Raw genomic sequence first — 24,954 nt, 5'->3', positions numbered from 1 at the left:
AGGAAAATCATGGTCAGCAAAGCGATAGACCTCATTTGTTTCCCGTCATTTCTTGTGGCGTTTGCAATATCGAGGTTTGTGAGCGTGTCTCCCCTGCCGATCTCATTCCATTCCTGACCCCATGTCAGAGTTTTATGACAATAGAAGGAAGTAACCAACGTCAACTTAGAAGGCTTCACTGGGAGAATATTTCTCACCATTTGTGTTGCCAGTATCATACCATCAACAATTGTACCGCAACTCCTAATCTTCTCATCATATTCCTCCCTAATCTCCTCCAATCGTGTCCTAATTCGAAGCACCGGCTCCCCCGTTTCACCACCCTCCTCATCCAACAGCAGGTTCTTAAACTTGTCAAAGCCGTCCGGGATGAGCAGCTGTGTGGTGACAGGCGTGGATTGTGAAGATGGTCTTGAGTTCTGATCATCCGGCATGAGATTCCCGCGGGAAAATGACTCTGCATGGGGAATGATCTTATCCAACTGCTTTCTCCAGCTCTCTAGCCCGTTCTTCAGGTGGCTCATCTCCAGCCACAACCTCAAAGTGCCGTCAGTATCGGCCGCGGTTGATTGAGTCCCGTTTCCACCGCAGTTTCCGCCTGGCTCATGTCGATTACTGGAAATATTCAGTGCCCGCGTCAGAAGCTTATTGCGTAGACTGTCCGTCATCCTGAAATGACGTCTGCGCTCGATCTCTGCGAAGAGAAGCGGAAGCACAAGTGGGTGATAAGTCGACATGTCACATTTCTGGAGTGTCGTCATAACTAAAACGCGATTCTGCTCACTACAGCCGTATACCACGCAGTATGTGTAGTTTCTGCTTGGGTAAAACGTTGAAGAGAGTGCTATGTCATCAGACCAGGACGAGGCTGACCTGCAGTTATAGACTGCGTAGAAAGTGATCAGCAACGGCGGCAAATCCGTGATGGGAGGGACAATCTGGAAGGAATACTGAATATATGTAGTCATGAGACAGAAGCACGACGGCAAACTGTTCTCACCTCTCTGAAGGTCTTGTGTGTGCATGTCTCTCGTGGTTGTGGAAGACATGAGAGCTGTGGTGTTTCTGTTGATCACCCTAGATATGGACCGGTGGATGTGAAAAGTGCCGACAAGATTTTGAAATATCTCCCGACAGACTGGCAATTCTGAGACTATGTTTCCAGGCCAGAGGCCAGCCTCTGCTCTAGCGCCAAAGCTGCTATTATGTCAGTAAATAAGTCTCAGTTTGCAATGCTCCAGGGTATATACTCACAGGATTGCAACCCCATTCTGTCGCGATGAGTCAGGTATCGAATGCCACTGTTGACCATTGCGTCTCAGCGACATTTGGAAGCTTTCATTCTGAGCATGACTGACCTCACGAAGCCATGAATCCCATTGGCTCTTCGTCTTCAGCTTCGGGTAACATTGCGGTTCGCAAGCCTGTCCTGAACACTATGATTAAGCCGTGTGAGTGCATGCAAAACTTTGAAAAGAGTTTTGGATCGAATGAAAGGTTGCTCACCTCAATCTGATATCGATACTCAACTACCATACTTTCCCTTGGCTCAAATGAGAAAACACCAAAGTCATCCTCACAGAAGGACGAGTCGTTGCGAACCCAATGCATCGGGTGTTGGGGAACATGTCCGGTTCGGAAAGGCTACAGAAAGGAGATTTGGTTAGTCACATGAGTAAATAGTCAGGGGGAAATGGCCGGCTTGATTTCCAGGAGCCCGACTTAAGTATACTTCATCATGGGACAGCCCTGCACTTTGGATACACCAGCATGGCGTGCGCTTTACAGGTGGTTGACCATGCTCCTCATCCATGTCGACAGCCTGATGTACTACACACCGACCGAGGGCTCCCAGTGGTGATAATGCATAGCTTAAAATAGGTACGGGCGGCCAATCGTGAGTGCAGTCTCTGGGAGTGCAATCACATCCCGCCCGCAGTTTGAACATTGCCTTGCAGTGATGCATATTGACGACATGTGAGATGGGGGGTAGTTGGTGCCAAGGGTCTACAAATGCTACCCTCAGTCGCCCGATTATTGTCTACCCAGAAAATCTCTCCCAGTTAATTCGCTCGTGTTTGTCGTTGCCTGAGAGCCTGCTTCGGTACTTTGCAGCAGTGCCAGAGAAGGCCCATGCAGTGAATCAAAGCGTGCATATAAAGTGTTACAAGGTTGACTCGAAGATCCGCCCAGAGAAACATGGAAGACTGGCAGGACGCGGTATTCGCACTACCACAGTGAAGCTCTTCCCGATGAGGATAAGTGGCTGTGATCCGAGATGAAGTATAAAAAACCGTGAAATACCTACGCTTGCTGAATTATTTAAATACGCTTCTCAACTTCCTTGGCCGTTGCCTACTCTTGCGCTCCTGTAGGTCATATAAGCACCTCTGACACCACACGGCGCTTTGGACCATCTTCCTACCGCAAACTTGGCTTTTCACGCCCAGGATCTCTCTTCCAAGTACATCAATATCCCATTACCCATTAGAGCTGCATATACCTCATACAGGATGCCTACCGAGAATGCCAGGCCAATGTACAAGCAGACCGTGAATATCAGATACAAAGCTGCGAGGCAGCTAGAAGTCGAGTTGAACAAAGTCCTCGGACAAGGAAATTGGTCTGCTGAGCAAGTGAGTACAGGTCCCGGGAGATATAAATCGTTCCAGTTGCTGAGAGTGCGCTTCTTTAGGATGTGCTCATGGATGGCTATGTCTTGAGCGTACCTAGGTACTTGACCGAGGTCAGTAGTTCCCCCCCCCTCCAATTCCCTACCTCAAGTTATGGAGTTGTTTCTACTCTCTGCCTGCAAAACTGATGAACTCTTGCTTTGGGGCTGTGGGTTCTTCATTCTGAAAAAATTAATAGAATGAGATTGAGACAATCAACAACAACCTTCGCGTACACTACGGTGGTTAGTGGTAGCAGTTGAGAGAGGTCTGTGGTACAGCTGATTCTAGGTTGTCCATAGACGGTCTATTGTCACACTCGTTTAACCAGCTGTCAATCCTTCGGCATGCTTTTGATCAGTCTGAGTTGGAATTTGTCCATCTCTTGTAGAATCTGTAATGGGTCTTTTGATTACTAGAAACTGTCAATTGTTATTGCGCATTTTCGTGAATTACTCTTTTCATTTCCTAAGTCATAAAGAAGAGCTACTCCTACACTCCTGGAACTCAAGCGACGGCACTTGTGGTGTATTTTTCTCAGTTGATGTGCGGATCTCTGAAGCAGTATTCCGGGGATTGTGTGCAAGTCTGCAGCATTAAGTGAAGCTTGTCCTTGACCTCGCCGCATTTATGGCGGTCTGATGCGATGACCTGAATCATGTGACCCTTGATATACTCCAGGAATTCTGAGGAATATCGGCTGTGACTAGGCTGCGCCAACAGATGGTCAATCCACTGGAGCTGTCAGCTGCTTTAATCTTGTCTCGGAAAAAGAAGGGTGGCACATGTTGAAGGACCTGCCTTATTAACCGACACTTTCACCAGCACACGCTCCTTCCGGAGCGGCTTGAGAATCTTGAATCCATCCTTGTATGTGCCATAGAAATTGTCGAGCGTGAAGTTGCCCCTGGAATCTCGGTCTGCCTTGCGATTGCTCCTGAATCTTTCTACACCCTCGGAACCCAAAAGAGCCCAAGTGATAAACTCCATGAAGATACAGCCAAGGGACCAGATATCGTAGGGCCTCGAAACTTGTGTTCCCAATTCGTACTCTGGAGCCGCGTAGCTCTGGGTAATACCTCTGACCCTTTCAGGGAGAACCTTTGTTGTGAGTTCACTGTGAAACATCGTCACTCCGAAATCTGAGATTTTCAGAACTCCGTGTCCATGCATATTGTTCTCTTGTTTGAACCAGAGAATATTCTGCGGCTTGATATCCCCATGACGACCATAGTCTTTGTCGTCGTTCTTTTCCCCGGGGCTGGACTTTGTGAAGTCAGATGGCACTGCCAGTTCTGACTTGTGCATGGACGCGTCATGGATGTGACTCAAGCCCTCAGCAAGGCCGTAGCATTGTTCCGCCAACCAAGTCATCCAACCCATGTCAATAGAAGGCTGTGGATCATGTTTTTCCCACAATTCTTGCAAATTTCCCCCTTCTGCCCAGGGAAAAAGGAGGTGATACTCCCCCTTGAAGTGAAAGGTTGCAAGCAATGTAACAAGATGGGGATTTGGCCTGATCTTTTTCAAGGCTTTTACCTCCAAATTGAATTCTTCACGTTTCTTCTCGGATTTGAGAGTCTTCAGTGCGAACAGATTGCTTCCCTTCTCCTCGTTATAGATAGGTCAGCAACATTCCCTTAGGCACGCCAAACGCTGCGCAACAAAACTATGCTCACCTTTGGCTGAAGGCGATGCTGTGCAGGATGTATCCCCACGCGCCTGACTTCAGAATTATTTGATGAATGTATCTTCTCTCCATAGCTTGTCCAGGGGAGACGGCTGCGATCACTCAATTCGTAGTGCAATGGCCGCGAATTATCGTCTTGAGCAAAGAACGGAGGCTTCATCTGCCGCTGGTATTTGTCAAACTGCTCGATATCTCTGTCCTCCCATCCACTGAAGCATCCAAGGACGGGATCATCAGTGTTCTTCTTCTTGAGCTTGAACGTGGATCCGACTTCGCAGGTTTTGGCAAGCGGAAGGTCTTCGTCGTGTATACCTTCGTCATGTAGCATGGCAACGGCATCGGCCTTGTTGGCGAGGATCAAAGACGCAAAGAGTCGTTTCCCTGTATGGAGCTCCTCTGATCCATCACGATTCCCACAGATGTAGGTAGTGAGTTCTTGGAGTTGACTGGAGATTCTTGGCTGGTCCATAGACGAGAGGTACAATTGTACCGTCTCGTGGCATATGATTGTGTCCAGGCCATCGATAGGCATGAAGTATGTGTCCTCGTCGCCACGACAAGGCTCCAGTGCATGACGGAGTCTCCGGTCAACAGAAGCGTTGGTCGGAAGCATGTCAGTCCCAGACAGGATGCCGTGGTGAAGTTGATCGCCTTGACGTTTTTTCATCCTCTCGAGAAGTAGCAGGCCATCATCTTTGACCACGTCACTCGATCCCGATAGGTCAGGGGTGAGATCCACGTGTATCGCCGGCACTGTGAAGTCTGATGGTCCACCGAGCCTGGCGATGTCAGCATCTAATGACTGTTGACGATGCTGCTTATCTTCATATTCTGTAGGTACCGTGGAGGCCTGCTGAGGATCAGCTCATTTGATTTTCAATAGCCAAACATATACTATCGGTGTGCCATCGGATTCGAAGGTGTTCGAATTTTAAATCGTTCATCTCACCATTGTGTAGTACTTGATACGCTGAGCGTCGGTAAACGTGTGCAATCGACAAAAATGGTTCGAGTTTGGGCAGAACAAGGTTGTCAATGATTCCGGTCTGGCAACTAGGGAAGGACAGTACTGATATGTGATTCATCCTGAGACACCTCCATACGACTGGGGTGCCGCCTTGAACCTTGAGCATTGAACCACACTTTCGTAAAAATGAGAAACTCGAAGAGCCTCATCTCGGAAAATGAGGGAGGGTCGCGTAAGCAACGGCAGATCTCGGTGAGGATTTTGCCCAGCGAGTGAGGACCTGTGTTCCATCCAGGAAGCCGGTCGTGGACAGTGTCGTGCACCATCAACGACTGAATGAGGAAGGAGAAGCAAGGTATGGAGGGTTGTCTTTAGAAACGAATGGAAACTGATAGGCCAGTAGAGAGAGCATGTACCTTGACATTCTCGCCTGCAGGCCCGAGTATCACGTCAAGGGCTGTGCTGGGCGACCGGGGCCAGACCACTCTCCGAGAGATACTCGCAGATGCGTAAAAGGTCCGATGCCCCCATGGGAGTTTCGAACGCAGTTCTCAGAAACTTCACACCTTCCAGTTCCTAATATTCCAAGCACAAGTCGAACTCGAGAAACACTGTTACTCAAGTCTTCACGAGAACAAAGGAAAAGATGTTCCTCGGGTATACACTCGATACCCCAGAATGAGGAATGGGAAAAAGGACAATCCTAATTCGTTCTTTGCAGACGCCGTACCAAATCCTTTCGTCGGCCGAGAAGCTCCGAGTCTGAACAGGAATGCGTATCGACGGTAATTCCAGGGCGGGATATCGACCGCGCAACGCTCCAGCGGGTATTGGACAAGAAATTTGGTCGGAATTACCACGTGTCGTTGGACTACGACCAGTTCACAGTTTTTGCACCCGAAGTGCTTTCCAGAGCGGATTATATCAACCAGACATAAGAGCTGTGATTTCCGACGTGGGACAGCTGGATGCTCGGGATTAGGAGACCTGGTGGTGTAGGGCCGCAGGATATCACATCTACCAGGTGATGCGGAGGGGAGAGCAAATTGTTGACTGCTGGATACTCGTAGTAAGAGAAAGAATAAATTGATTGACAATTCATGATTCTGTTTTCTGCCGGCAGAGAAAATGGAAAGGAAGAGGAATGAAAAAGGTGGGCGGGCACCAAGTCCCTGAAAGATCACAGTAGTCGGTCACTCATGCTTTTTTAATCACTGCTGCACAACCATACCGGAATTCCAGCAGTATTGCATATTGTATGGCGGTGTCGGGGCCAAGGAGAATCTTGGGCGCTGATGCACCGCATGAAGGCCTAATACGCAACCCATGTGCAACAGGCCAGCCAATCATCCTCACAAAGTTTACACACCCTCCCCTAACATCTAATCAGCATGTAGTTAAAGGTGTACAAGTGATTAGGGTGTACGAGTGGTAGGGTTGCCATAGTAACCTTAATCTAGGCTCCTGCTGTAACTTTCACAAGGCCACAAATCAAGTGACCATGGTTCACGCCTGTTCTGTCCGGTTCCCGTATATGGGTGCAGTTTTTGCCGAGGAAATAGAGGGCACAGTAATCTCTCTGTGATGTAGTATACATCATTAAATTTTCCACCGTGTAAACCTGCATTGATACTACAGGGCTGCACGCGGGGAAATCAGATGAGCTGATCTTCGCGTCGTACGTATTTCTCACACCGGGACTCACAATGCATTGCTGATATCAACTAACATGTAGTGCCATCCATAAATAGTTGCACCGCTGTGATTATCAACCGGCTTGAGAAACCTAGCATATGCAGGCTTTGCAAATATCTTATTGGCTTGAGTTTACTTGCAATGAATGATTGCAGAAGTTCACAATACGTCTCAGGTTTACTCCATTTACAGGCACTGCTTTGGAGTAAACCGACTTTGTGTTGCCGTCCCACAGCCTGTGTCAAAAAGAACATCAACGACAATAGACAAGGCCCTGGGCACCTCCTGCCATAGAAATTCAGCACGAGCTGTCAATGTTGCCTTACTAAGTGAACAAAGAAAATTGCAAGATGGACTAAATGGTTTGAGATTCAATAGTATCTTCGATCAATGCTATATCTCTATATGCAAACGCCATACTTGCATGCAAGACTCGCAACAGTGGTATCCAAATTCACCCCGCCATTATAATGCATTAACACCCGTCACCCGTGTGCGATATGACACCAATGCAGAAACAGATCGCCTGCTGATGCACTCATAAATCAAACCAGGTCCAACCCATAACAGACCGCTGGCCCTCTTGAGACACCATGACATTAGATCAGGGCCAACAGCACGACCATAGCCACGGCAAGCGCCGCCGGCGAACATCGCCTCAGGCCCGCCGCCGAAGTGGTCGAGCCGGTGTTCCCCCCGGAGGCTGCCGGGATCTCTGTCGTTGCCGGCTCGGTCCCTCCTCCCGAGGATGATGACGAGCCCGTGCCGGTGGCGGGGGTGCTGGAGTCTGTCGGGGAGGGTTCTGACGCCGAGCCCGTGCCCGGGACCATGGTGCGCGGGGAGGAGCATTTGCCTTCGAGGGTGGTGAGGTCTGCCGCGCTGGCGATGGCGGCGGGGGTGGAGCCGCAGTTTGTGTACTGCTGCATGTGGATGGCGTTGGTCTCGAGGTCGAAGACGGCTGTTATACTAAAGTCAGTATCGGTTATGTTGAGCGGTTGAGGATGGAGAGGAAAGAAGGCATACCGTAGGCAGACCGCATGAAGGTATCCCCCAGCAAGGTGAAGGATTCACTGGGCGTGATGCCCAGAACGCAGCTCTCCTGCCCGAACGAGCCGCTTGACGAGCGGATGAACTCGTTGTACGGCACCTTGATCTCGACGCCGTTGAAGTCGAAGTCGATCGTGCCGGGGAGGTCGGCCAGGTTGCAGTCCACAGGGTAGAAGCCGCTCTCGTCCAGGCCGGATGAGCCAAAGTCCGCGCCGAGCTGGTCGCAGATGGCCTGCGGCAGGAGGGTGAGGGTCGACCCGGTGTCGAGGAAGACGTCCATGGAGCTGTTGGGGTACATCTTCCTGTTGCCGCTCGGCGGCGTGATCGACATGTTGTTCATGGAAATCCAGTAACGCGGGACGCCGTCCGGGCTGTCGGCCGCCGGGACGATGGGCAGGGTGGCCAGACGACCTGCGAACTTTGACGTATCCACGCCGCCAAATACGATGACGCCCTCTCCCTCATCCTTACTACCCAGCGCTACGCTGTATGCCTTCACCTTGGTCTGGTTCTGAGTGGCCAGCTCGTCAACGAAGTTGGGGTACCTGGTCGTGAGACCCAACCCATATCCGATGCCCAGGATGCCGGAGAACTGGGACCTGCTCGATGTGGCCACGCCGAATTGCACGCCGCTCATCGCAGTCGCGGCGCCGGGAAGTGCTATACTGTCCTTGAAATAGGTGATGTTGGCGGAGCCTATGCCATAGTTCAACGTCTTGGTGTTTTGCAGGTTGACGGCGGTGGAGGACTTTGTCGCGTCGTAAAACCCCACGGCGTTGCAGAATTCCTGGTCTGACGCGTCCAAAGTCGAACATGTTGGATTGACCCATAGCTCAAATGACCCCGTGTCCAGCTGGACGTAAACCGGTTGGGCTGGTGATCCTATGTTGAGTTGCGCATAATAGGCGACATCGGAACGGTTGGATAGTTGGACCTCGACTGCTCGTTTTGAGAAGATTTTTGAGTTTGTCGAGTGAACAACCGGAAGATGCACACATGATTCCTCCTCTGCACACTGAGCCCAGGCGCCGTAGAAGAAGCTACTTGCCAGAAGCAAAAGCTGTAGTGTGAAGGAGGGTGCCATGGACGGCACCGGATAATAACAGAGACGCTACCTCGACAGCGACGGCATGGGTACGATGTACTCTGAGGCGCTGATGAATCCCAGGGTCGAGGAGAAAGCTGTACCGGCGGCTGGCGACGTCAATGAATGATTGAATCAAGTCAATGGATGATTGATTGAAGTTCCGGTTGAATGAGGCCTTCAGAATGGAAAATGGCCTTCGAATTGCCGGCAGCCCAGAATGCGACCCCTTTCTGCCTGCGTGCTGTGCTCCTCCAATCCGGTCTCAGGGCGGGTGGCTGCCTCAATAAGGGTTCATGCGATCGTCACGGGCCCCTGCAAGGAAAAAGAAAAGGAAAAAGATGCGGCCTCCAGGGTCAAGAATCAAATGCCGTCGATAGGGGCGTAATGAATACAGCCGCAAAGCAATGAGAGAATCAGAATAATGAGAATTCAGAATGGAATAACAAACCAGCTGTTCGGGCGAAAAGAACGTTGAGGGATGGGAACCTGGCAGGGACTGGCCTGGATCCGAGACGAAACAACGAGACGAAAGTCGAGACCTGAGCGGTCGCGGTGCAGGATGACCGAGGCGGCTCTGCGAAGCTCGACGTTAAGGCTTCACATGACTGTGGGGGGCTGAACGGCGCCGATCACCGCCGATCCGGGCTCCCAGGACTGGGTACTGCTATAACAGTGGATGGACTGGGGCGTGCCAATGCTCCTAACGTCTCACATCTGCGCCCACCCCTGACTGCGCCGAGAGACCGGAAGCACCCAGCGCCTTGTAGAGGGACGGTCCCAGCACAGAGGAGAGCGAACACGGTCAGCGAGCGAGTTAACGAGCGACCTGACTGAGCCCGCCACTCACACCTCGGCGAGCGGATGAACTCAATTGCTGCGAGGTGTGGCCAGCAGCCAAAATAGTATCATCCAGTGTTCGTCCATTTGCTCGCAAGTTCCGAATCGATTTCAAGAGTCATCTCTGGGCCCACACACACACACAACTCCCGACAGCCAGAATCGTGCCTGCAACTGCAACATGCGACGGTATCTAGTGTTCCGATCCCCCCCAGACAGCAAAGTAAAGCAAAGACACGCAAGGCGCGCTGCGGCCAACCTCGGCACCCAGCACGTCCTCGTTTTAAGTGACATCGCATGCAGTCCAGCTGCCCATGAATATCACCATCGCATCGGCTGATCATGGACGAGCGAGGCCCCCATTCTGGCCTTCCACTGCCCCGAAATCTCTTGTGCCTCAGAAAGACTGCAGCCAAGGGCCAAGCCAAGAGCCAAGCTACAAGGGGGCTGACGCACGTCTCTTGCTCAGCAGCTACTGCCGAGCGCTAGCCCACCCCCCCTGCCCCCGTGCCCCCTCCCAACCTGGCAGCCCTGCTAGCCTGCCAGTGGATCTTTTTCGGGCGACGACAGACTCTCGGTCCCTGCCGACTGTGGGCTGTTTCAGAATGAGCAGGGGGGCCGGGTCGCCTCCAAGAAAAGCCCAAGAAGAGAGGAGACCCCCGGGATGGCACACTCTTCCACATCCGAGCCGCCCGTCGGCCAACGGCGGATAAATAGTCCAGACGGCGTGGCGGGATCAAGCGGCTGTCAAGGAGAACCGGATGAGAAAAAAGCACGGCTTTAAACGGACTAGTAAGGAGTGTGGGAAGCGTGCTGACGCCTTGAATGTCCAAGCACAGATCCCATCTCGGGACGCTACTTTCCGGCTGAGGGTTCGGGTCACCTGTGCAGGCCGCACGAGTCAGGGGTAGTAGACAGGCTCGATGTGACATGCGCAGCCGCAATCACTCACTATACTACACTTCATATACTGCCTTTGAGCCTCAACAAGAGCTTTGTCAAACTTCTTGGGATTTCTTGCAGTTTCAGCCTTATTCCATCATATATGCCTTGTCATATAATCTAACAGCCTTCCTTCCCACAATATAACATTGTGCCGTCGGCCGTCGACGACAAGCGCATGTGAATACGGTTATATGGAGATCCTGGCACACATGCATAATATTACTGGAACAATACCGCCATGCTTCAAAGGGCCGAGAGGGAAACAGAATAAAAAAAGGTGGCGCCGAGCCCGTCCCCATTGACTTGCTTGCCCGTCGGATGATATACTCTGTTCAACGAGTTATAAAGCTCAGACCCTTGGGAAAATAGGAAACTCAGTCGCCAAGGTGATTCCACTGATTGGATGGAAATCACACCGTTGAGGCTTGGACATGCTCGCAGCCCTTCTCACTAGTAGTTCCGGCCGAAGATATTGACCCGCTCTCCACATCATGGTGTTTTGACCTGGCCATCCTTCGGTTGTAGAAGAGCCAGGCACCCCAAGTCAGAAGAGTCAGAGCAATGGTTATGACCGCGTAGACCCAAAACCAAGGAGACATCACCTCCTGGTCCTGTTCAGGACTCCAGTTGAATAGAGTCATGGAGAAAACGGTCTATGATTTCTGCGTTAGCCAAAATGTGTTGCTTAAATCCATTCATCAGGCTGAGGTCTGAGACTTACTGCAACGAACGTGGCTGGTAGGAACACCATCGTGAGCGTAGATATTGACCGCATTCGTTTGGAGTCCGCCTGAGTGGCCTCAGCAATCGCATTGTTGGTACGGGAGATGATGAGGTTGGTCTGCGTATCATTCTGTCCGATAGTGTTCCATTCCTATAACTTCCATGGTTAGCTCCGAAATTTGACTTCTATGATGAACATGATGAAAGGAAAGATGGTGGATGAAGGCAGCCACGAACAAGTTGTGCCACCAGCACCATGCCGTCTATGATGTCGGCACATTGCCTGATCTTCTCATCGTACTCGCACTTCAGCTCAACGAGTCGCTCTTTGATTCGCTTCCCAGCATCCATATATTGGCGCGCGTCGAGATCCTCGGGGTCTTCAGATGCTCGTCGCGATTGACCCGTTCCAAGACTCTCACAGTGTAAGATAAGATTCTCGAGCTGCTACTTCCAAGTCTCCAGGCCTCTTTTGAGATCGCTCACTTGAAGCCACAATGTCATGAGATCTTCGGGCTCTTCATTAGGCCCTGATGAATGAGATGAGGCTGCAGTGTTGCTACATGCGAGCTTCGAGGAATGACCGGCAGGATTCTGGGGGTTGGAAATATTGACTGCTTTGTGAACAAACTTTTTGATCACTGGGTCGAGAAGTTCGAATTGACGCTTCCGTTCAATGTCACAGAATAGTGTTGGGATTGCGAGAGGGTGGTGCACGACGTAGTTGCACCTCTTCAGCCGCTCAATCATCTCTTCGCGAATCAGTTCAGAACAGCCATACAGAACTGCTTTGGTCGACCTGTCCCTGTGTGAATATGTCACCGACAAGGCCATATCGTCCTTCCATTCAGCAGATGAGCGACAGTTGTAAACTGTGATGTTAGTGATCAGACGGCCCATGGTAGCGTTCTTAGCTGCTCACTTTGCACTGCTTCGTCATTGCCAGGATTCTGTGCAGAAGTCGCGCAGCAGGTTGCGGTAGTGTTGCGGTTTATCACCCTGGAGATGGACCGGTGGATTTGGAAAGCATGCACAACACGCTCGGTGAGTGCTTCATGGAAAGGCAAGTAGGAGACTTCGTTGCCTGAAATCTTGCAAGTTGTCCTGCCACCGAAGCTACAGTGATTCCGTAACGTCAGTCTCAAAGACCAGGCTGTAGAAACTGGCTCTCAGAGGCAAAAGAGTTTCATAAAATAGTGTCTCCGTGATTTCTTTTGAATCGCGTATAACTTACAGTATGGTCACCCCTTTCTGCGGCCCTGTCTCACTTGACTTGAAAGCGTCAACTAATTTTGGCTAGATATCTTGGTGAGCTTGTATATGAGATACATGCTGAAGCTCACCTCTTCCAATGAATGCAAACATTCTTGCCATTTTTCAAGAGAGTCAAGGTCATCGTAGACCCTTGGTAAGCAATTGCCCTGCAATCGAGTAAGGAAGTATCTTATACAAACGTCTATTAGATGATATGAAATTGTCATGAAACTTACATCGCAGCTGTCAGAGATTCTAAGAATTTCGCTCCTCTTCGGCTGGTGGGAGAACCGTAAAACACCTAGGTCATCTCTTCCAAGAAGAAAATCGTCTTGAATCCATTCCATGGTGGGTAACTAAACAGAGTTAGGATACAGGACTTGTGCCACCATTTAGACCTCATCCGATGCAAGATCTTCCCATGCCGAAAAAAAGATGTGACGGAGGGACTCAAATACATGATTCTTGTCCCAAAGAGCTCTTGACCATTCGCCAGCCAAAATGCCTCGCCTCTCGGAGTCGAATGAGGGAGATGGCAGTGCTGAGAGGTGCAGGTTAACACACACCACGTTGTGAAACCCAAGCCCACTTGGGACTTGGCAACCAAACGAGGCTGCGTTGGTTCAACATACATCTGCACGATAGCACCGTCATCCCACCCTGGGGCAGAGTCACAGCATTGCACCATGGAAGTGGAGAAAGTATAAGAATGGCGGTCAAATGATGCAAGCCTTCGGACGGTTGTGGTGCAAAAAACCCTTGTGGCACTCACCATGAGCTTCAACACATGCACACCAGAGGTGATACCATCTTGTCAGATTCCTTTCCGTAGGCGTGATAAACCCCCACTCACATGTTGACTCACAGCCCCAATGATTATCTCAGGGGTTTATCTACATAAGCAGTGATGCGGCTCTGCTCACCGGCAATTCTCAGCTGGTGTTCGGAGTTTCTGAAATAAAGGCTACAGGTGTATGTGATTCGCACACCATGACCCAAGACAACTCACCCAATACTCCTCCTCCCCTGGTCTCTATGTTTCAATCGTTGTACAAAAGAGTCCAATCACTTTGGAAATCACCCAAGGACTTGAAAATGCCGGAAAACTTTATCAAACAGGTATTGGACTTGCGATATTGTGATGACACGCTGCTGGAGAGAGATCTCAATAGGATCCTTGGAGAAGAAGGATGGAAGGAAGCAAGTGTTCGTTTACCCCGACACTCCGAAGATGGAGTCAATGAAACCACCTCATTTGATATTACTCCAAGTCAAGACATGGGTGCTGACTTGAGAAGGTCGTACATGGTCAGCGAACAGTCATGGTCACAAGGCTACTCACCCCGGTAAGCATGCTTGAAAACCATTGATGTCGGCATTGGACCAGATGCGATGAGCTAAATGATTTCAATTTTAGACTGAAATAGCTGAGATCAACGCCAATGCGAGGAATCGTTATCAAAACTCTCCAGAGGCAAGGGCTGCAAGGGGTTCGGCATAGGTGAATGAATCAGCTACAACACATACAGGAAGTGCAAACACCATCCGAGAATGGCCGGAGGTGAATAAATTTCTCCCCAAGTAAACTTGACTTTTCGTACAGTGTTTTTGTACAACCTTTGGCATCTGCAATCAATTGTTTCGACGAACTCTCCACTGGGCCCTTTCTCACGTTTTTCCTTCCGATGACCAGCAAGCCAGGTCCTGTTCCACGAAGCTATTTGACACGGCATGCAGCGGAAGATCCTTAGCTGTGCCCTAGCAGAAACAGATGTAAAAGGCCTCTCTCCAGCGAGAGGCTTTGGGCTGTATTCGGGTTGAAGCGTACTCCGGATCTCGCTTGCATGCGGTAAACATCTTGGACAGTTTCTCTCGGACCATGGCGCTGTTTTCTCTGCTTTCCTTGTCCACTAGCATCTTCTGCTGGATATAATCAAGAAATTCATGAAAGAATTGGCTGCAGTCCTTATGGTCTCTCAACTTGTTTATCCACTGTGGCGAAAGCATCAGTTTTCGGAACTTCGACTTCTACTTCATTCAAACAGACCACTTACGCTAATCACACTGTTCTTGGCAGTGGAGTACTCTGCTGAGCGGAATAGGGAACGATCACTTTTGTGAATAGAGTAGAAAGTGTCCTCGTCGAACTTCTTTCGGATCCCTTTCTCCGCCTTTCTGTCTTTAGCGAATTTCTCAACCTCTTCGTATCCCAGAAGGATCCATGTTATGAACTCGAGATAGACACATCCGAGTGACCACATATCAAATGGCCGTGATACAAAACCTTCGAAGTTTGGTTCAAAGACCTCAATTTCCGGTGCTGCGTATGTCCTGGTGAATTGCACGTATTTCGCCGGTACCTTTGTTGTTCGGGCGCTGTGGAAGGCAGTGATACCAAAATCTGTGATTTTCAAAACACCACGTCCGTAATCGTTGACATGGTCACTGAACCAAAGAATGTTCTGTGGTTTAATGTCGCCATGTCTTCCGTGGATCTGGTTCTCTTCCTCCACCGCCGCGCCTGTCTGTGGCTGGGACGAGTCTTGGGGAGTAGTGTCATTTTCGAGTTCTTCCAATGATATTGAGGCGTTGTGGATCCCGTCCAGTCCGTCCGCAAGACCGTGGCATTGTTGAGCAAACCAGCAAATGGAATCGTGGGACAAGTCACGGGTTGGGTCTTGTGACTTCCAGAAGTCGGCTAGGTTGCCGCCTTCCGCCCATTTGAAAATGAGGTGGTACTTGTCCTGGTATTTGAAAGCCGTCACTGCATTGACAAGATGCGGCTTAGGCTTGATCTTTATCAATGCCTTCACCTCGAGTGCAAAGGCGTCCGCATCTTCCGCCTTGAGCACTTTCAGGGCGAAAAGTGATTTCCTATTAAAAGGTGAAGTCTTGGACAAATTAGTATCTAGACTGATGTTCAGGGCAGAATTTACTAATCAAGAAAGCATCCAGATGTGGTCATACCCTTGGGCCGTCATGCAACCGATGATGAGCGTGATGAATCTCCACACGATCAACCCTGGAGTTTCCATTATGGATTGTTGTGCATTTAGTGAAAGGCAAGACACTCTGATCAGACAGTTCAGTGACTTGCAGGTTGATTGGCCATTTTTCGAGCACTTCAGCCTTCACCTGTCGTTGGCGCTCGTCAAAAAACAGTCGCTGGGCGGCTGTCCATTCTGTGAAACACCCGACAGGCGTAGTTGGACTTGACTTCTTCGCCAGTTGGAAGTCTAGTATGGTCTCTAACTCAATGCGAGAAAGGGGTAAATCATTGTCGGAGACTTCATCCCGAATGAGGCCAAGGAGCAATTGAGGCTCATCGATCAAGACAATGATAACAAAGACGAAATGAGCCTTGAATTGACCACAGACATACTTCACCACATTAGAGCACTGCTGTTGAAGTCGTGTGTCTGGGAGCCCTTCCCAATATTCTCGAACACTTCGGTGGTCGATGAGGTCGTTGACGGCACTGACAGGAAGGAAAGCCTTTTGTTTGGTGTCTAGGGAGTCACAGCTAGTCAGCGCTGGGTGCTCGGGAAAAACAGCCTTTATAGCACATCATTTAACCAGTTCTGCTAGAAAGTCGAAGATAACATGGTTGGCGAATCCGATTCACATACCGTATTCCGAGCGAAGAAAAGCCCTTTCCAATTGAGATTTCAGGGACAGGCCGCAATCGCCGACTCTGGAGGGACCGATTATTTGGTTTGTGGGGCTGTTTGGAGAGGTTTCGACCGGGGAATCTGTAAACGGATTGCAGCCTGGGATTGTGTTGTCAATGGGTGGCGAGCGCTGGCGACCATGGTATCGGTCATCGTCAGTGTTGCTTCCCGATTGTGGTGGCGTCATATTCGTCTTAAGTAGACCAAAGAATAGAGAGCCTATTGTGCTGGCACAGGCAAATGTGGTTTTCAAAGTTGCGGCAACTTGATCTTCAAGAATAGGCTGCAATATATCACGCGAGAGACACCTTGATTTATATAATAGAAATGGCATCTCAGATATCCTCGTGAGGCTGTGCGTACAAAACAAGTTGTTCCATGCTACTTTTGGACGTCCCACTCGGCCTGCTCGGCTAGTATCATTACGCAAATCCCTCATTGAATTTTGACCGTGCTTGTTGTGTCTTCTTTGAAAACGAGGAGACCCACATGAATCTTCGGCTTGCACCAGCGTGTAGTTACCTTGGCTTATTCCCAACTAAGCACACCAACTTCTCGGTCACCGGTATGTGAAGGAGGCGCCACCATCATTGAGATAATATGAGACAAGCAATGAAAAGTTCAGATATGATATAATTATGGTGCTCGCGTAATCTCCTTTAGTCTTGTGGACATCTACGGCAAGCCCTTACTTAAGAATAGAAAATGTGGGCTTCTCGGCGTTGACGATTGCGCGCCAATGCATTTAGTTGAGAGGAATCGTCTGTGTGCACTTTCGGAGAAGCCTATTTTTTTTTCTTAGCATGAGGATAGTGACCATCCTTCAGGATTATAGTGCTGCGATTTCTCCAGCCTCGACAACTGGATAGTTTTCAGTTTGTAATACTCAAATCCATCCGAAGAAAAGGCCTCGAACCAGTTCGCTTCAACCTCGTGATATGATAACCATGTGATGTTGCTTTTGGTGCTCACTGGTTGGTTACACAGCATGTAGCCACCGTACGGGCGGCCGAATCTGCACATGTGTTTGATCCAAATTTCACGCCCCTTTCCTGACTAAATTTGGAGTAAGCACAAGCTTAGAAGAAGTTGATTAGGGGTTAACAAGCATGGAACACTTACCGTTAGCAAAAGGCCCAAGATGCCCGAACTCCTCCATAGCTATGAATCACAATGTCGCAAATGTTCACCGTTCTCCATAGATTCAGACAAACTCGCCGCCAGATACCATCGAGATCAATATTATTGTGACGGATCTATATGGGGTCTTATCTGTTAGTGATCCCGTGTGTCTATCGAACGATATGTGCTAAATAGCGTTCACAGGCCCATCTTGCACACCTCCGGCTGGTCCCTGTCGTACCATTCCAGTCGACGGAATCAGGAGACTACAGTCATTCCCACGAAGAGAATAAACCCTTCGAAGCTCGAAGATATGCTTGAGGATATATTCAGAGGCTCGTATGTCGTTGAGCTTAGGCACGACACATTCACAGTGGTCGCAGAGAGGCGTCTATCGCAGGAGGAGATCGAGAGTTGCGCTTGGTGATCAAGGGGTTTGACAAGGTTTATCAAACCGGATTTCGGACCGAATTGGTTAGCTAGTGTGATGTGATCATATTCCATAAGCTACTTTTTGAAATTACTTCCTTCATTCATCGTTTGGTGCTTTACAATATTCCCAAGTCTGCTGCGACCGAAACTGAGGCTATGAGATGTTCAGAGAATGACTCAGGTGCGATGTTATAATCGTGTAACCATTCCCTTGATGATTCCGCCGGGCGAAGCCCACCACCTGAAGTCCATATAACCGGAATTTCGTAAGCAAAATATGACAGAATACCACAGCCACCGATCCTTTGAGAATTTATGGTGTGGGTTGAGGATTGATGCACTTTGTCAACTTCCTGCCCTTCTTTCTACAGTGGCCGCAGCTATTCGTTTCACCCTGCGCCATCGTGCTCATGCGAGGAGAACATTAGCATCCACTAATGCCATGCGGCTTGGAAGAGGCGTAGTTCCCCAGCCTGCGTGAGGATCTGCAGGTGAAATCGCCTGAGATCTTGCTGAACATGATAATCTCGAGCACCACACCGATGGCTTCCTCGAGAGTACTTATGAGTGAAGACAAGCATTCCCGGTCGTCGGTGGAAGCGAGAACCTCTGCATGGCACCCTCAAATATTGCCCAATGGCGAATGATCTGATCAGTCGTACAACATCATTAGGCGTTCTCTGCCACAATTCTCTGTTCTCGTCCGGCATTTCTTTCATTGGCAAGCTGAAACGAGTGGCTTGGTTAGTGAGCGCCCGGCGGGCGTACAGCCTGCCTTCACCTAGCCTGCGCATCCGCCCCGGATTGCAGATGGCGCGGACCTGTAGACTCGCGGCCGCGGCCATCACACCCCGCGGCCGCGCGATGTGATCTCACAGAGAACGTAGGTGGTGGTCAGACACCGGAGGAAAGAAGGTTCGGCCATCGAGATTCAACCAGGAGAATGGAAGACGATCTCGGGGCCGGGGCCACAGCCTCGCCGCGAAACAAGCTTGCGTCTTCCACTCGTGGTGGTACAGTCATGATCTTTTTCTGTTTGGAACTCGTTTCTGGTCCCTGATGGATGAGACTGGAAATTCGGACAAGGGCAGACGACCCCGAGCGGATGTTCTGGAAAATAATTTTAGATGATAGCCAGTCTTTTTTCCATTTCCAGAGCCACGAAGACGTGCTCAGTCTGCCTTAGTTGCCTTCATTTCGTTTGTCTCTCAAGGTTTCGTGAAATGGTGTGGATTGCACTGACCCCATCCCCTGAGGATTTAGAGATTGTCCACATATAGTTACTACTACTATCCGGGCGTCCAAAGGGAACTGGGGGGGGGGGGTGGATTCTCGAGCGCGGTCAAAATCGCCTTTCATTGTGAGAAATTTTCCAAATAGATGAGCCACCGATGGGTAGAAGGGTGTTGTAGATCTTGCATATGGATTTTAAGTAATACCGCTCGCAATGTAGCCATGGAGAAGATCAGAGGCGCTTCAAGCCTCGTAAATTACCATTTTACCCTTTCTCGGCGTCGCAAGAATCTTCATGCCAACGCCATGACGGACAGTCATAGTATTGCTTCGGCCGCTTTTAGTCGCCAAGTTTGATTCATCCTCTGTAATCATGGCTACTGATAGGCCTGTCAAAGTGCTCAGACATTCCGCATCTTCTTTGCCTGGAACGTAGCAATAGATGTCAAAGACGATGAGAGCGATGACTACGTGTAGAAACGATTTCGACGGAATTATACACAGACAGGCGGAAGCGCCTTCCGTTCTGCATAGAGCTACAGCTTCGACGAAGATGCGCCTGAATCCGGCCGTCCATAGACGATCGCAGAGTTCCTGGCCAATCTGTCCTCGCTATTGCTCTGCGGTGCAATCGAGCCCGTACGGCCAGCCCCGGAGGCCAGCCTCCAGCGGGATAATATATCCAACGCCGTTTGACTGCCATCGCTCTGGGCATCCGCGTAGAGCAAAACCTCAATGAGGCTCTCAGCTACATCCCACAGGATGCTTCGTGCGTCTCCGACGAGATCGGCCTGTGACTCTCGGGCAAGCGTCTCCTTCAACGCTTCCCATCGGCCCGTCGGGGGCGGTCCGCTTGCCTTGCCGTCCACCTGCCCAGGCGAGACTTTGGTCTTCTTGCCAAGAAGTACATCCAGGGCATCTATCGACTCCTGACCTCCCTTGGGATGCTTGAGGGCCCTCAAGAAGTCCGTGGCGAGAACGTCCGTGGTGCCCTCCCAGATGGACAGCACGCAGCAGTCGCGGTACAGCCTCGCGATGTTGAGGTTCTGGGCCTCCTCGTTCTCGAGGTAGCCCACGCCGCCCAGCGCCTCCATGCATTCGTACACGAGGTGGATCGCATTCTTGCAGACGTAGCCCTTGCAGAGAGGTGTCAAGACACGCAGAAGCGGCGCTATGTGTTGCTGTTCCGGCGTGATGGCGGCTAGCGGTGGGGATAGCCCTGACCTTCCCGCCTGGGGATGTTCATCCAGACCTAGAATGTACGACGTGAAGAAGGTGAGCAGCATCAGCCCGTGGTACTTGCCAGTCATGTCCGCCAGCGTCTGCATGTGCAGTGGACTCTGGGTAAGCAGGGCCCGCTGGCCGCGCCCGGCGCTGACCTGCCTGACCTTGGCAAATGCCCTAGCGATACCGAGAGCGCGACCGACGTATCCCACGGCGGCGACGGACGAGTGGATCCGCGTGAGGGTGAGGACGGTGCTAATCTCCTTGACTCCCTGCCCTTGCCGGCCCAGCAGCCAGCCCCGCATATCCTCCAGCTCGAGCTCCGCCGTGGGCAGGGACTTGGTCCCAAACTTGTTCTTGAGCCGCTGGATCCGCAACCCGTTGAGCTCCGTACCGGCGGCTCCCATGGGCCGGCCGGCCAGCGTGACCGCCGAGGGGTCGTGCCGCCTCATGGGGGCGAAGAAGGCGCTGACTCCGTTCTGTGTGCGTGCCAGCAAGATTGTCATGTTCGAGTCAGTCGCGCTTGAGAACCACTTGAACCCTGATATGGACCAAGGGCCCAGAGGAATGTTCTCGTGGGCGTCGGCTAGGCCTGGCTTTGGTGAGGGCTTGTACTGGGCGACGGTCTCTGTGAGGGAGACATCGCTCCCGCCGGTCCGCTCAGTCATCCACTGGCCGCTAGTCCAAGCCTTAGCCGGATCTGTAGAGAGGAGGTGCTCCAGCGCCCTCCCGAGCACGCGGCGCTGCTCCGGCTCAAGGTCACTGCCAGCCAGCTGGAGCTGCAGCAGTCGCGCCGCGCCGTCCTGCATCGCTGATGGGCAAGGGACGTTGGCGGCGGAGCCCTCCCACAGGTGTAGCCTCAGGAACTGCACGACGCGGGCCGATGCCCCAAGTGACGTGTCATATCCGGTGGCGACGATCCCTTTCTCAATACCGAGTGCCTGCAGGGTGCGCCATCCTTCGCCGACGACGAGCTTGGACGTTAATTTGCCGAAGATGTCCCGGCCGTGGCCCGCTAGGTAGGGAGAGTTCTTCTCGGCGTCGGTGACCCAGGCAAACACCTTGTCGGACACGACGTCCTCGCCCAGCTGTGCGACTTCGCCCCGGACTTGGCTGGCCACATGACGTGGTAGGAAGACTGCGCATCACTTCAGTATTGACTCTAGCAAGGTGGGATGGGCTGGGTGGTGGTGTCTGTGCGGCTTACGCCTCAGCGACCTCTGGAAACTGGCGTCATCGTAGAACTGGTTCGGCAGCGACGGCCGCTCCTGGAAGAAGCCGGAGGTGGAACTGGACGGCTTCATGGTCGTTTGGCGCGCGACTGCCTGTCCTGGGAACGGAAGGTACGAAGCTGTGGGGCTGATCAATATAAGATAAGATCCTGCAGGCCCAGAGATGGAGACGAGAGACAGCTGAGATGGAGTGGCTTGGTTGTTCTAATGAATCGTGTCTTGGTTGAATATAGGGAGGGGTTGGACCAGCTGTGGGGATTCGAGGTTGACAGGCCAGCATTGCAGTGCTAATGCAGTACTAAGACCAGGGGAAGACCAGGTAAACGCACGAACCACGGCGACTTGGCAGGGGGGCATCTTCACCTCAGCGGCCCCAACCGTATGCAACCACAACAAAAGTTTCTCAAAAAAGCACCTTTGAATGCTCCATCTATCTGGTACCCCTATGCTCTTGGCATGTGAACTTGGCAAGACAAGCATGGTGATAGCTAGCCGAGTTCGACACCGCTGGTCGAGGCCAACTTCCGCACTTTGACTTTCCATATTTGGCTTTGTGCCAAGACACAACGACAGGAACAAGAAGGTTGATTTGAAAGACAATCTGTGCAACACAGGGGCAAACGGCGATACCGGATCACGCAAAGACTGATCGGTCCACTTATTGTTTATCAAGCTGAAATAAACATCAGTCATCCGCGTATAGGTAACTCCGTATAAGTCCGTATTGCTGTGTGGCATGTAGTATTTAAGTCCCCAGCCGGAGTACAGACTTCTCAGCGAGGGAATAATCCTCATCCGCTCTTTGTGCTGTGTTCCTTCAGTTTATCGACGTGACTACATCGATATTGACCATGTCGCTCTTTCGTCAGTCCAGGTCCCAGCCTCGCTGGACAGGCATCACGTTCTCTGCTCTGCTTGCCGCGAGCTCTGTCACCAATGCCTTCGTTATCCCCCGCCAGATCCAGCCATCCCAGCTGCTGAAGAGTTATGACTATGTCGTCGTGGGAGGTGGTACCGCAGGTCTGACTGTGGCAGATCGTCTCACTGAGGACCCCGATGTCAACGTCCTGGTCCTCGAGGCCGGTGGATGGGGTGACATGGATTTCAACCTCAAGGTCAACTTTGCGACCAGAGAGGGGGACGCCTCAGCCACGTACTGGCCTGGCCTTCAGTCTGTGCCACAACCTGGCCTGGATGGCAAGCCTGGCACCGTCCTCATTGCGAGACAAGTCGGAGGCGGCTCGTCCGTGAACGCGATGGTAAACATGCGTGGCTCTGCCGAGGATTACGACCGATGGCAAACATTGTTCGGGTCTGAGGCTCAGGAAGGCACAGCTGACTGGAGCTGGGACGGCATCCTGCCGTACTTCAAGAAGGTGGGACCCGCCCTGCTCTCATAATTGAAACCGTTGCGCTGACTCTGTTTGTCTCATAATAGGGTCTGCACTTTACCGAGCCACCGCCAGAGCTCACTGAGAACTTTGACACTGTCAAGTATGATCCCTCTTACTGGGGTGACTCCTCGGAGATCTACGCAGGCTGGCCCAGGTTCTACTACCCAGGTGTGAAACCCCTGGTGGAAGCATTCAAGGAGCTTGACGGCATTGAGTTCCCACCAGACAGCGGTGCCGGAAAGGCTGGCGTGTTCTGGTTCCCTACCCTCCAGGATCCCCGAACTGTCACTCGCTCCTACGCTGGCACAGGTCACCATCTGAACGTTAACGCCACCCGACCAAACTACCATCTTTTGATCAACACCCTGGCCAGCAGACTCATTGTGGACGACGACCTGTCTGCTACTGGAGTCGAGTTCAAGTCGGGTAACAGCACCCTTGTGACCGTCAAGGCAGACAAGGAAGTCATTGTGTCTGCTGGTACAGTCCATACCCCCCAGCTGTTGCAGCTGAGCGGTATCGGGCCCAGGAACATTCTCGAGGAGGGCGGTATTGACGTGCTTGTGGATCTCCCCGGTGTTGGTCAGAACTTCCAGGACCACAGCAGTCTGGCTACCATGAACATCACACGTAAGTGCTCCGCCAGGCTCGGATGAATGTGGCTCCTCTGGTGAATACGTGTGATCTGACCCATTCATAGTCTCCAAGATCACGGATATCCACCCCAACCCCAGCGACCTTGTGGATGGCAACGAGTTCAAGGACTGGGCCGAGGAAGTGTGGGCCGCCAACAAGACCGGCCCCTACACCATCGCCCTCAGCAACCTGGCCGGCTGGCTCCCCCTGACCGCCGTGTCTGACAAGGCCGAGGAGCTCGCCACCAAGCTGGAGCAGCAGGACTTCGCCAGCCTCCTGCCCGCCGACGCCGACACCACCGTCGTCGCCGGCTACGAGGCGCAGATGAAGCTCCTGGCCGCGCAGATGCGCTCCAAGGACACGGCCTTCACCCGCGTCATGCTGCAGCCCGAGCAGGGCTCCCAGGGCCCCGTGGCGATGCAGTCCTTCAGCCGCGGCAGCATCAACATCAACACGACCGACCCCTGGAACACGGAGCCCGTCATCGACTACCGCGCCCTGACCAACCCCGTCGAGGTCGACTTCTTCGTCGAGGGCATCAAGTTCGTCCGCCGCTACAACTTCGAGACCTCCCTCGCCGACAAGTTCGCCCCCGTCGAGTACAGCCCGGGTTCCAACGTCACCTCGGACGCGGACCTCAAGGCCTACGTCGCCAGCACCCTGTCGCCGACCGACTACCACCCCGTCGGCACGTCCGCGATGATGCCGCTGGAGCTGGGCGGTGTCGTCGACCAGACGCTTCGCGTGTACGGTGTCAAGAACCTGCGGGTTGTTGACGCCAGCGTCATGCCCATGGTTCCCAGCGCCAACACTTGCCAGCCTACCTACGCCCTGGCCGAGAAGGTGAGTCACCGATTATTCAACCCACTATCCCTGCCTTTTATCTGTATTAGCATATACTAACAACATCTTGCGATTCGTAGGCTGCGGAGATCATCAAGCAAGGCATCTAAGACGCTTCAACATAGCTTTAGCACTAGAAGCGCTCTTTGTTACTTCATGGATTTCATTCTGACACGTATATATCATGATAATACATAGAAGGGAGTTATGGAAATGAGTTAATTGAGTATCGAATTGAATGTTTGATCTA

The 24,954-nt window shown here is 51.7% G+C and overlaps 6 protein-coding genes across 6 annotated transcripts; 1 reads left to right on the top strand and 5 right to left on the bottom strand.

Annotated features, from left to right (window-relative positions):
• Nucleotides 1–3,209: 3,209 nt before the first annotated feature.
• On the bottom strand, nucleotides 3,210–5,314 carry INS49_007288 (uncharacterized protein; the record flags this gene model as incomplete). The annotated part of the gene is made up of 4 exons (XM_043168053.1): nucleotides 3,210–3,407; nucleotides 3,495–4,283; nucleotides 4,352–5,212; nucleotides 5,312–5,314. 4 exons carry the CDS (start codon nucleotides 5,312–5,314, stop codon nucleotides 3,210–3,212), a joined length of 1,851 nt encoding a protein of 616 aa, XP_043029197.1.
• A 2,309-nt stretch (nucleotides 5,315–7,623) lies between these two features.
• Nucleotides 7,624–9,155, bottom strand: INS49_007287 (uncharacterized protein; the record flags this gene model as incomplete). Its single annotated transcript, XM_043168052.1, has 2 exons — nucleotides 7,624–7,982; nucleotides 8,048–9,155. 2 exons carry the CDS (start codon nucleotides 9,153–9,155, stop codon nucleotides 7,624–7,626), a joined length of 1,467 nt encoding a protein of 488 aa, XP_043029196.1.
• A 2,195-nt stretch (nucleotides 9,156–11,350) lies between these two features.
• On the bottom strand, nucleotides 11,351–12,014 carry INS49_007286 (uncharacterized protein; the record flags this gene model as incomplete). Its single annotated transcript, XM_043168051.1, has 3 exons — nucleotides 11,351–11,593; nucleotides 11,662–11,814; nucleotides 11,901–12,014. The coding sequence occupies 3 exons, from the start codon at nucleotides 12,012–12,014 to the stop codon at nucleotides 11,351–11,353; spliced, it is 510 nt and encodes a 169-aa protein (XP_043029195.1).
• Nucleotides 12,015–14,675: 2,661 nt separating this feature from the next.
• Nucleotides 14,676–15,952, bottom strand: INS49_007285 (uncharacterized protein; the record flags this gene model as incomplete). Its single annotated transcript, XM_043168050.1, has 3 exons — nucleotides 14,676–14,909; nucleotides 14,972–15,791; nucleotides 15,885–15,952. 3 exons carry the CDS (start codon nucleotides 15,950–15,952, stop codon nucleotides 14,676–14,678), a joined length of 1,122 nt encoding a protein of 373 aa, XP_043029194.1.
• Nucleotides 15,953–19,911: 3,959 nt separating this feature from the next.
• INS49_007284 (uncharacterized protein) lies at nucleotides 19,912–21,903 on the bottom strand (the record flags this gene model as incomplete). The annotated part of the gene is made up of 2 exons (XM_043168049.1): nucleotides 19,912–21,737; nucleotides 21,807–21,903. 2 exons carry the CDS (start codon nucleotides 21,901–21,903, stop codon nucleotides 19,912–19,914), a joined length of 1,923 nt encoding a protein of 640 aa, XP_043029193.1.
• Nucleotides 21,904–22,682: 779 nt separating this feature from the next.
• INS49_007283 (uncharacterized protein) lies at nucleotides 22,683–24,814 on the top strand (the record flags this gene model as incomplete). The annotated part of the gene is made up of 4 exons (XM_043168048.1): nucleotides 22,683–23,207; nucleotides 23,270–23,855; nucleotides 23,926–24,704; nucleotides 24,785–24,814. The coding sequence occupies 4 exons, from the start codon at nucleotides 22,683–22,685 to the stop codon at nucleotides 24,812–24,814; spliced, it is 1,920 nt and encodes a 639-aa protein (XP_043029192.1).
• Nucleotides 24,815–24,954: the final 140 nt, after the last annotated feature.

This window comes from Diaporthe citri (assembly GCF_014595645.1).
Source record: "Diaporthe citri strain NFHF-8-4 chromosome Unknown scaffold_2, whole genome shotgun sequence".
In the NCBI taxonomy this organism is placed as follows: Eukaryota; Fungi; Ascomycota; class Sordariomycetes; order Diaporthales; family Diaporthaceae; genus Diaporthe; species Diaporthe citri.
The sequence above is the reverse complement of the archived record's forward strand: the minus strand, read 5'-3'. Positions and strand labels throughout refer to the sequence as shown.